Source organism: Mustelus asterias, chromosome 11, assembly GCF_964213995.1.
Source record: "Mustelus asterias chromosome 11, sMusAst1.hap1.1, whole genome shotgun sequence".
NCBI lineage: Eukaryota > Metazoa > Chordata > Chondrichthyes > Carcharhiniformes > Triakidae > Mustelus > Mustelus asterias.
In genome coordinates, this window is record NC_135811.1 from 67951568 (window position 1) to 67963738 (window position 12171).

General features: G+C 47.0%; 1 protein-coding gene across 1 annotated transcript in view; it reads right to left on the reverse strand.

Annotated features, from left to right (window-relative positions):
• The window catches only part of mrc2 (mannose receptor, C-type 2), a 286794-nt gene that overhangs the window by 25836 nt on the left and 248787 nt on the right, over positions 1-12171 (reverse strand). Inside the window, exons 21-24 of the mRNA XM_078222936.1 lie at positions 11524-11638; positions 7156-7319; positions 2779-2887; positions 470-708 (exon numbers count right to left, since the gene is read on the reverse strand). Of these exons, the coding sequence (XP_078079062.1) occupies positions 470-708; positions 2779-2887; positions 7156-7319; positions 11524-11638 (627 nt within the window). The remainder of the gene's footprint in view (positions 1-469; positions 709-2778; positions 2888-7155; positions 7320-11523; positions 11639-12171) is intronic.

Here is a 12171-nt window from a genome sequence, read left to right on the forward strand (position 1 = left end):
GCTTCACAGCTCCAGGGTCCCGGGTTTCGATTCCCGGCTCGGGGTCACTGTCTGTGTGGAGTTTGCACATTCTCCTCGTGTCTGCGTGGGTTTCCTCCGGGTGCTCCGGTTTCCTCCCACATCCAAAGATGTGCGGGTTAGGTTGATTGGCCAGGTTAAAAATTGCCCCTTAGAATCCTGGGATGCGTAGGTTAGAGGGATTAGCGGGTAAATATGTGGGGGTAGGGCCTGGGTGGGATTGTGGTCGGTGCAGACTCGATGGGCCGAATGGCCTCCTTCTGCACTGTAGGGTTTCTATGATTCTATGAGAACTGGGAAGTAATTAATTGATTGCAATATATCAGTGCGTCTAAAACCACTTTACTTACTGCATTTACCATTCTTCATTGTTTGTGCAAAAACAGAGTGACTTCACACTGTCGTTTTACAGAGTAAATACTGATGGAAGCCCCTCGGCAACAGGCATTACCTCTTCATTCGACAGTCCGATCCAGAGGGGGAATCGGACACTGTTCATAACCTGCGTGAGGAAGGCCTGGTGGTAGGGGTCAATCACAGTGACCAGGGTCTCGTTGCGGCTCTCACAGAGCCAGGCGGCTTCCAGCCAAGAGAGAGGCTTCTGGATAACGCGGTAGGTGGTGTTCATGTAGTTCAGCTTGGACATCGAGGGAGGAGGAAAGTTGGCAGGAGTTGATGGTAGCGATGGGTCTGAATAGGAATGAAGAGAGTTAGGCTCTGTGGGAATGTACGAGGGATCTTTTACCTCTAGGAAGAGACACACAGTCCCCTCACAGACCCCTCACTGTCCAGTGTTTAACCAGCACCAGAGATGTAGGCCACAGCACAGCAGATTCACACGTGGGAACAGTCATGTAGTTAATAGCTAATCATGCACACACATGAACTCAACTCTTTCCACAGTGTTTTATGAATTTGAATTCAATTTAAAAAAGAAAATCTCGAACAAAAGGGAGCGTGAAGCTGTCAGAATGTCATAAAACCCAAATTGATTCAATTAACGTTGCGTAAGGATGGAAACCCACCGCCCTCAGCCATTCAATTCACCAGTAACTAGAATCCACAATAAACACTGGCTTCAGCACCTACACCCACACCTGATGAATGAATACATAAATGAACAAAAATAGATTAACCACTACCCAGATCAAGCTAAAACTCATAAATAAGACCTGATGAAAGGCCTTGGTTTCGATAATTTAATAAGTTCACGGCCAGGATTCTCGCAGCCGCTTCGCTGCTTGAGTGGCGCAGTGAGCCGTGAGACAACAGCGAGGGACCTCTAACGTGACTCGCGACCAGCGTCCAGCCAATCACGAGTCTCCCAGGCCCTTTATTTCTGTGTAATCAGCCTTGTACTGGAAATCAGCACGAGGCTGATTTCCACATGATTAACGGGCCCGGGATGGTAGTCTCCGGGTCTGCTAGTGTCTCACCCACCCCACCAGGAGAAGCTCCCACCAGCGGGGTTTACAACTGCTCCCCACTAACGGGGAACAGGCATGCTCACCCCACTGGTGGGGGCCGTGGCCAATGTGCCCCCCCCCCCCCCCAGGAGCTCAGAGGCAAGTGCGGGAGCCCCTTGGGCAATGCCAGCCTGGCACTGCCACTGGGCACCCTGGCACTGCCCACCAGGTATTGGGCAGTGCCAAGGGAACTGAGCTGGCGTGCATACTGGCGACGCCGGGCTTACTTGGCAGGGGGGGCGGTGATCGGCGGTGGTGGGGACCCGCTACCACTCTGCAATGGGATTGGTGGGGAAGGAAGTGAGGCGGTGATCGGGGCTGGCCATAGTGGTGGTGGGGGGGTGGGAGGAGGTCAGGGCTGGCCATGGGGGGCTGGAAATTGGGGCTGGCCCGGGGGGAGGGGCGGGGGGGGGAAGGGGTGGAATGAGGGGGTACAGGTGGGCCAGCAACCGGGCTGGAGATTCTCCTCACGGCTTACACCACACCAGTTTCTGTCATATTCTAACTTATTGCTTCAGACACAGGCACAGTGGTTCTATCTACTTCCAGTGAACGTGTCCTTGGGATTATGGGGAGGGAGGGGGGAGGACAGTGGCATAGCGGTATTGTCGCTGGACTAGTAATTTAGAGACCTGGGGTAATGCGCTGGGGATCCAGGTTCGAATCCCACCACAGCAGATGGTGAAATTTTAATTCAATTAAAATCTGCAATTAAAAGTCTACTGATGACCACAAAATGATTGTTGATTGTCGTAAACACCCATCTGGTTCATTAATGTTCTTTAGGGAAGGGAATCTGTCGTCCTTACCTGGTCTGACCTACATGTAACTCCAGACCAACGGCAATATAATTCACTCTGAAATACTCTCAGGAGTGGGCAATGAATGCTGGCCCAGCTAGCAATGCCCACATGCCATGAACAAATATATTTAAACAATGCCATTTGTATCCAGTAGCTGCCTCCCGAATGCACTTCTCCCTTGGACAACATGATATTATAACAGATATAAAAGCAGGAAATGCTGGAAACACTCAGCAGGTCTGACAGTATCTGTAGAGAGAGAATAGAGCCAACGTTTCGAATCATCCAGAACACATGACCCCAGAGAATTAGCCTAACCTCTGGATTAACACTCCAGTGACATTACCACGATTCCCCGCTTATGGAGGAAGAGCCTTGAGGTGAAAGAGAGAAAGCACAAATTGGTATTAATTAAAAAGAACTGTTAAAGCAAAATGATGGAACATGTCCGATGGACTTTCTATTCCTGCTAGAGTTTGACAGGATCATACCTTTGTTTCTCTGACAGATGTAACCATTTCTATCACTTGTGCAGCTTCTGTCGTCCCAGCGCCCTGTGAACTGTGGGTGCAAGGCGTGCCAGATCACTGCACAGTTTACCTGAGAAGATAACACAGCAGCTTAGTCCACCTGTTAAACTCGATCACATACAAGTCACTAAATTCAGAACCATTGGACAAAATTTTACCGCCCTGCCCGCCACGGGAATCGGAGCGGGCGAAGGGCGGACAATGGGAACATCCGTTGACCTTGGGTGGGATTTTATAGTTTCGGGACGAGCAAGGCCGTAAAATCCCGCCCGCGCATCTCTCCAGGCAGGAGATCTGGTCACCAAGCAACAATGCAGAGAACTGATCTATTACTGACTGTACAGGTACAACTGACCTGACCTTGGTCACAGCTCACCACATTCATGACAAATGACAGAGATTGGCTTTCACCTCAACATCTGGGAAGAAAGTGCACTGGAGCACCCACAAGGGTGGGCTCTGCTTCACCAGGGTGTAACTGGTCTTGAAGCGGGGCGGATGAAGAAGGCTGAAGGAGCAAGAGCGAAAAGGAATCTCAAGAAGGTGGGAAACCCCTCATTGACCACAGACTGACAAACTGACTGACCGACTGTCAACGAGGAATGTGGATTTTAGCTGTATTTTTCTCCTTATTAATGCCACTTTTCCTTACCCTTTTACATATACTTTCCACCTCTTTTGCCTTGCATTGATCTCACCCCTACATCTCTTACAATGGATGGAATTTATCGCTGGGGAGATTTTCCACTCCCACTGAAGCCAATGGACTTTAGAAAGGCTCGTGCATTTTCCAACCTCACTCCCCTCTGTGACAGAGCCAGAAAATTCAGCCCAACCTCTCTCTCTCTTTCTTTCCTCTTTGCTTTCTCTCCCTCTCTCTGCTCCAGGATTCCTCCTTGCTTTGAGTGAGTGTCGGGCGAAGGGATGGATCAAACAAGTGTTGAATACTGTAATAGATTTATCTGCGGCAGCCGTGGCTCAGGTGGTACCGACCTCACCTTCAAGTCGAAGGTTGTGAGCTCAATTCCCACTCCAGAAACCTGAGTGGATAATCCAGGCTGATACTTTAGTGCAGTACTGGAGGGGAGTGCTGCACTGCTGGACGTGTTGTCTTTCAGATGAGACTTTAAGACGAGCTCTGTCTCCCCTCTCCGGCAGATGGGAAAGATCTCACAATATTATTTTGAGGAACAGCAGAGATGCTCCAAAAAATACTGACCCTACAGCCAATGTGATTCTGGGACTGGGCTGTGTGCAAATTGGCTGTTACATTATCGACATTACAATCATGACTGCCACTCAGAAAAGTATTTCATTGGCTATGATGTCTTGAGGTTGTGAAAAGTGCTATATAAATGCACATCCTCTTTAACAGCAATATAATCTTCCACTCCTCGTTGGTCATTTTAAAATTTTATTTCAAGCTTCCCATTAAACTGAATCCTTTGTCCTTACTATTCCTTTCCAAAGAGTTTCTACAAATACTTAAAGGCCAAAAGAGTAACTAGGGAGAGAGTAGCACCTCTTAAGGATCATCTATGTGCGGATCCACAAGAGATGGGTGAGATCGTAAAATAATATTTCTCATCAATATTTACTGTTGAGAGAAGCATGGATGTTAGGGAACTTGGGGAAATAAATAGTGATGTCTTGAGGAATGTACATATTACAGGGAAAGAGATGCTGGAAGTCTTAAAGCGCATCAAGGTAGATAATCCCTGGGACCTGATGAAGTGTATCCCAGGACATTGTGGGAGGCGAGGGAGGAAATTGCGGGTCTTCTAGCAGAGATATTTGAATCATCGATAGTCACAGGTGAGGTACCTGAAGATTGGAGGGTGGCAAATGTTGTGCCTTTGTTTAAAAAGGGCTGCAGGGAAAAGCCTGGGAACTACAGGCCAGTGAGCCTCACATCTGTGGTGGGTAAGTTGTTGGAAGGTATTTTGAAAGACAGGATCTACAGGCATTTTGAGACGCAAGGACTGATTAGGGACAGTCAGTATTGCTTTGTGAGTGGAAAATCATGTCTCACAAATTTGATTGAGTTTTCTGAAGGGGTAACTAAGAAGGTAGATGAGGGCAGTGCAGTTGATGTTGTCTACATGGACTTTAGCAAGGCCTTTGACAAGATACTGCATGGTAGGTCGTTGCATAAGGTCTCACAGGATCCAGGGTGAGGTAGCTAAATAGATACAAAATTGGCTTGATGACAGAAGCCAGGTGGTTGTAGAGGGTTATTTTTCAAACTGGAAACCTGTGACCAACAGTGTGCCTCAGGGATCAGTGCTGAGTCCGCTGTTATTTGTCATTTGTATCAATAATTTGGATGAGAACATAGGAGGCATGGTTAGTAAGTTTGCAGGTGACACCAAGATTGGTGGCATAGTGGACAGTGAAGAAAGTTATCTCCGATTGCAACGGGATCTTGATCAATTGGGCCAGTGGGCTGACGAATGGCAGATGGAGTTTAATTTAGATAAATGCGAGGTGATGCATTTTGGTAGATTGAACCAGGGCAGGACTTACTCAGTTAATGGTAGGGCATTGGGGAGAGTTACAGAACAAAGAGATCTAGGGGTACATGTTCATAGCTCCTTGAAAGTAGAGTCACAGGTGGACAGAGTGGTAAAGAAGGCATTCAGTATGCTTGGTTTCATTGGTCAGAACATTGAATACAGGAGTTGGGATGTCTTGTTGAAGTTGTACAAGACATTGGTAAGGCCACACTTGGAATACTGTGTACAGTTCTGGTCACCCTATTATAGAAAGGATATTATTAAACTAGAAAAAGTGCAGAAGAGATTTACTAGGATGCTACCAGGACTTGATGGTTTGAGTTATAAGGAGAGGCTGGATAGATTGGGACTTTTTACTCTGGAGCTTAGAAGGCTGAGGGGTGATATATAGAGGCCTATAAAATAATGAGGGGCATAGATCAGCTAGATAGTCAATATCTTTTCCCAAAGGTAGGGGAGTCTAAAACTAGAGGGCATAGGTTTAAGGTGAGAGGGGAGAAATACAAAAGTGTCCAGAGGGGCAATTTTTTCACACAGAGGGTGGTGAGTGTCTGGAACAAGATGCCAGAGGTAGTAGTAGAGGCGGGTACAATTTTGCCTTTTAAAAAGCATATAGACAGTTAGATGGGTAAGATGGGTATAGAGGGATATGGGTCAAATGCAGGCAATTGGGACTAACTTAGGGTTAAAAAAAAAAGGGCGGCATGGACAAGTTGGGCCAAAGGGCCTGTTTCCATGCTGTAAACCTCTATGACTCTATGACTCAATCTGTTTTGGCCTTCACAGTATCTTCAGTAGACATTTTATGTATGCGGTTACAGCACCACAGTAATTTTTATTAAGTGGGAGGACAGAGAGTCTAAAAAGCAGAAAGGGGCAGTTTTTCTTTATTATTTCATGGGATGTGGGTGCTGCTGGCTGGCCTGCACTCATTCATAGAATCATAGAATCTCTACAGTGCAGAAGGAGGCCATTTGGCCCATTGAGTCAGCTCACTCTCTGACAGAGCATCTTTTACCCAGACCCACCCCTGTCCTATTCTCGTAACCCCACACATTTATACCGCTAATCCCCCTAACCTACACATCTTGAGATACTCAGGGGCAATTTATCATGGCCAAAGCACCTAACCTGCACATCTTTAGATTGTGGGAGGAAACCAGAGCACCTGGAGGAAACCCATGCAGACACGGGGAGAACATGTTAACTCAACATAGACAGTTACCCAAGCCAGAATTGAACCCGGGTCCCTGGCGCTGTGAGACAGAAGTGCTAACCACTGTGCCACCATGCCGCCTTAAAGTGAACCACATTGCCATGGGTTTGAAGTCACATGTATCCCAGGTAAGGAGACAGATTTCCTTCCCTAAAAGACATTAGTGAACCAGGTGGGTTTTTACAACAATCGACAATGGTTTCATGGTCATTATTAGACTTTTAATTCCAGATTTTTATTGAATTCAAACTTCACCATCTGCCATGGTTGGACGTGGACACCCATCCCCACAGTATTCCCTGGGTCTCTGGATGACTAGTCCAGTGACAATACCACTATGCCACTGCCTCCCCCGAGAGGTTGGGCGACCTCTCAGCAGTGCCCATGAGGGTTGATCAGGAACAGAAATTCTTCCATTTAAATTGAGACAGAAACAAGTGAATTGGGAGCAGTGTTTGCGAAAGTAGCTCAGGGAACGAGGTGGTTGAGGGAGGTTGGGGATGAGAGGATGGGGAATGCTTACAAAGCCTGTAGGGAGCAGGTGAATATGAACTTCCTGATATCAAGTCACCTGACGGCAGCACCAGGCCATGGGGGTCAACCTACCAGTTCATTGGTTGCAGAGGAGGTGTGCTGGCCTGAAGGTTCCCCCGGAGCCCAGTTGACATATTTCAATGGTTCCTTTTCCAGCCACTGGAAGTCCTTGTTTGTGTCGTGCAACCCAATCCAGAGGTCAAAGGTGATGTTTGGAAGGATGGCTGTGATAAAAGCTAATGTGGGAAAACACAAACAGTCAGGATGAACAATGCCAGTGAGAGAGAGCACTGAATCCCAGAGATCAACACAGCGAAGGAGTTCCCCAGTATTAACAACGCAATGGGGGTAACGTTGAGTTTGAGTGTATAATGGACAACAGCGAATCAGCAATATATTTATTATTCCTCTTCAATTTTGTTGAAGTCAAAATTACCCCCCAGACAGTTGACAGCCTGTGACACAGAGGTCACAGAATCTGCTTTATGGTTTGCACAGTTCCATTCACTTTAAAGGAATATTCTTCGAGATTCCCTTGGCTAACCTGGGCCTCCTACCCACAATGCTTTGATCACGTGGGGCAGTGAACAACTTCCCCAAGTGATTTGTGTGGACCGAAATGAACCTGTTGGTTACTCTGTGTGACCCCCGCTTCCCTCTCACTCCCTATTCTAATTGGTCAGCTCAGACATGAGGGAGGGGCCTGAATGCAATTCAATCACATTGGCACACTTAGCCAACCCTCCAGGGCCGACCTGGAGGCCCCAGGATCGGCCTGGAGGCTCCAGGATCGGCCTGGAGGCTCCAGGGTCGGCCTGGAGGCTCCAGGATTTGAAGAACAGTCTTTGGGATGCTGCTGTACGCGACCCTGGAAACAAATCATCCGGATGTTAAAAAATGTTTCTTCTGTCATTTTCTTTGAACATTTCTCTTTGCCAGTTATAAAAATACTTAATACAGGGGTGGTGGGAGGAATGAGTCTTTTTGCTTTCCAGTTGGTGGGGGAAGGCTCTACGTCACAGGGGATGGGTGTGTTGGTGATTAATGGCTGGAGTGTGGGGCAGCTCGTGATGAAACCTCCAGGAATATATTCGGGCGGCACAATGGCACAGTGGTTAGCCTCACAGCACCAGGGACCCGGGTTTGCTTCCCGGCTTGGGATCTGGGTGCACAGGTCACTGAAAGTGGCAATGCAAGTGGAGAAGGTAGTCAAGAAGGCATATGGCATGTTTGCCTTCATCGGCCAGGGTATTGAGTTTAAAAATTGGCAAGTCATGTCGACGCTTTATAGAACCTTAGATAGGCCGCACTTGGAATATAGTGTTCAATTCTGGTCGCCACACTACCAGAAGGATGTGGAGGCTTTGGAGAGGGTACAGAAAAGATTTACCAGGATGTTGCCTGGTATGGAGGGCATTGGCTATGAGGAGAGGTTGGAGAAACTTGGTTTGTTCTCACTGGAGCGACGGAGGTTGAGGGGCGACCTGATAGAAGTCTACAAGATTATGAGAGGCATGGACAGAGTGGATAGTTAGAAGCTTTATCCCAGGGTGGAAGAGTCAATGACTAGGGGGCATAGGTTTAAGGTGCGAGGGGCAAGGTTTAAAGGAGATGTACAAGGTAGATTTTTTTTACACAGAGTGTGGTGGGTGCCTGGAACTCATTGCCAGGGGAGGTAGTGGAAGCGGATACAGTAGTGACTTTTAAGGGGCGTCTTGACTAGTACATGAATAGGATGGGAATAGAGGGATATGGTCCCCTGAAGGGTAGGGAATTTTAGTTAAGTCAGGCAGCATGATCAGTGCAGGCTTGGAGGGCCGAAGGGCTGTTCCTGTGCTGTAATTTTCTTTGTTCCTGGGTAACCGTCTGTGTGGAGTTTGCACATAAGAACATAAGAGCTAGGAGCAGGAGTAGGCCATCTGGCCCTTCAAGCCTGCTCTGCCATTCAATAAGATCATGGCTGATCTTTTTGTGGACTCAGCTCCACTTACCCGCCCACTCACCATAACCCTTAATTAATTTACTGTTCAAAAATTTATCTATCCTTTCCTTAAAAACATTCAATGAGGTAGCCTCAGCTGGGCAGGGAATTCCACAGATTCACAACCCTTTGGGTGAAGAAGTTCCTCCTCAACTCAGTCCTAAATCTGCTCCCCCTTATTTTGAGGCTCTGCCCCCTAGTTCTAGTTTCACCCACCAGTGGAAACAACTTCCCTGCTTCTATCTTATCTATTCCCTTCATAATGTTATATGTTTCTATAAGATCTCTCCTCATTCTTCCGAATTCCAATCAGTATAGCCCCAGTCTACTCAGTCTCTCCTCATAAGCCAACTCTCTCAACTCCGGAATCAACCAAGTGAATCTCCTCTGCACCCTCTCCAGTGCCAGTATATCCTTTCTCAAGTAAGGAGACCAAAACTGTACACTGTACTCCAGGTGTGGCCTCACCAGCACCCTATACAGCTGCAACATAACCTTGCTGTTTTTGAACTCCATCCCTCCAGCAATGAAGGACAAAATTCTATTTGCCTTCTTAATTACCTGCTGCACCTGCAAACCAACTCCTTGTGATTCTTGCACAAGGATACCCAGGTCCCTCTGCACAGCAGCATGCTGCAATTTTTTACCATTTAAATAATAGCCCATTTTGCTGTTATTCCTGTCAAAATGGATGACCTCACATTTACCAACATTGTACTCCATCTGCCAGACCCTCACCCACTCACTTAGATTATCTATATCCCTTTGCAGACTTTCAGAGTCCTCTGCACACTTTGCTCTGCCACTCATCTTAGTGTCATCTGCGAATTTTGACACACTACACTTGGTCCCCAACTCCAAATCATCTATGTAAATCGTAAACAAGTGCAGTCCCAACACGGATCCCTGAGGCACGCCACTAGTCACTGATCGCCAACCACAAAAACACCCATTTACCCCTACTCTTTGCTTTCTGTTAGTTAACCAATCCTCTATCCATGCTAATACATTACCCGTAACACCGTGCACTTTTATGTTATGTAGCAGTCTTTGGTGCGGCACCTTGTCAAATGCCTTCTGGAAATCCAGATACACCACATCCACAGGTTCCCCATTGTCCACTGCGCATGTAATGTTCTCAAAGAATTCCACCAAATTAGTCAAACATGAGCTGCCCTTCATGAACCCAGGCTGCGTCTTACCAATGGGACAATTTATATCCAGATGTCTCGCTATTTCATTCTCGCTGTGTCTATGTGGTTTTCTTCCGGGTGCTCCGGTTTCCTTCCACAGTCTAAAGATGTGCGGGTTAGGTTGATTGGCCATGCTAAATTGACCCTTAGTGTCCCAGGATGCGTAAGTTAGAGAGATTAATGGGGAAAATATGTAGGGTTATGGGGATAGGGCCTGGGTGGGATTATTGTCGGTGCAGACTCGATGGGCCGAATGGCCTCCTTCTGCACTGTAGGGTTTCTATAAGCATTCTATTCTATTGTGTAAGCATATTTGATCACAGTTGGCAACACAGCCACCTACCTGTAATCCCTCTGGGCTGTGAGTCATAATACACACACAGTTTTCACTTACAACTTTCAGTCAGGTTTCAGGGTCACTAGATCTTTAACCAGTCTGGCCAATCGCTGACTCACAAAACAGAAAGCACATCATAGCTTTGTTCTTCTGACTAAAAGAAAACTAATCAACTCAAAATATGAGTGAGTGTTTGTGTGTGTGTATGTATGTATGTGTACGCATGCACCTGTATGTGTGTTTGCATGCATGCACGCGCCTGTGTCTGTGCACCTGTGTGCATGTATGAGAGTGTGTGTGTATGCATGCATGTGTGTGTGTGCGCCTGTGTGTATGTGTGTATGTCTGTGCATGTGTGTGTGTGTGTGTATGTGTGTGTGCATGTGTACATCTAAGTGTCAATGCGTGTGTATTTCTATTTATCCATGTGTATCCACATGCACCTACGTGTTCATGTTCACATATTTGTGTGGTCTGTATTTGTATGTTTGTATGTCCATATGAACTCACACATGTGTTCATGTGAATGTGTGGTTTGTTTGTGATACCATGCATTAGTGAGCATGTTTGTATGTTTACATGTGTTCGTGTCCATATACAAGTGTTCACAAGCACCACACATGTCTGTTTGTGCATTCATGGTTACATGTTTTTGTCCATGTGTGCATGTCTTTGTGCACATGTTTGAGTGTGTTCAGGCCTCTCTCTTATTCCAGGTACAGCCTCGAATGCTGTGCCTTCTCACTGACCGGTTTCAGGGGCAGGGTGCATCAGAGAGACAGAATGGGGACAACTAACCAACATCAGGGGCTATTAAATTAAACAAACCCATCAAGGTGGGCAAAATTAAACCAAAGACAGAATAAAGGTGATGAAATGGAGCATTGGTACTAAGACGTGAATGGACACAGGTTGTCAGCAATGGATACCTTGCTCATAGTGATTGGAGATTGTTGCTAGCAGCCCTCCAGCTCTCTCACACGCAGCCTTTCCTTCAATCCAGTTCACACGATCGACTTTCGAATATCCACGTACCTGATAACACTGCAGGGCAAATAAAGAAAGGAGTTAGGAGAGACTGACGGATGCAGGGAATGAGAGGAGAGAGGTAGAAAGCAGGAATAGAGGAAGTGTTGCTGTTTCGTACCTTGGTGCTCTTCCCTCCGAGACCAGTGTGAAGCAGTCGAGGAATTCACTATCTGGTTAACAATGTGAACACTCCTTCCAGAGCTGTAACCATCCGTAAGGATACCAGTCGACAGGGCGGTTAGTCCAGGTTTAAAGGGCAGGTGAGGGGGAATGGGGGAAGGTGCGTAGAATGAGGACGGAGAGAGAGAGGGAGCTGGAAAGAGAAATGAGAATTGGGAAGCAGGTGTAAGTGAGAAGAGGCAGTGCAGAGACCAAGAGGAGAGCACAAGGGGGAAATGTAGCAAAGTTAAGAGCGAGGGGAGTGAGCGATAGATGGGAAACTTGCATCTTTTTTTGTCTCTTTATTGCTGGCACTTTCCCCTTCTCGAAAGGCATCATTTATTATTAGGGGTCAGGTGCACTGGCATTGGGTGACTACACGAGTAATG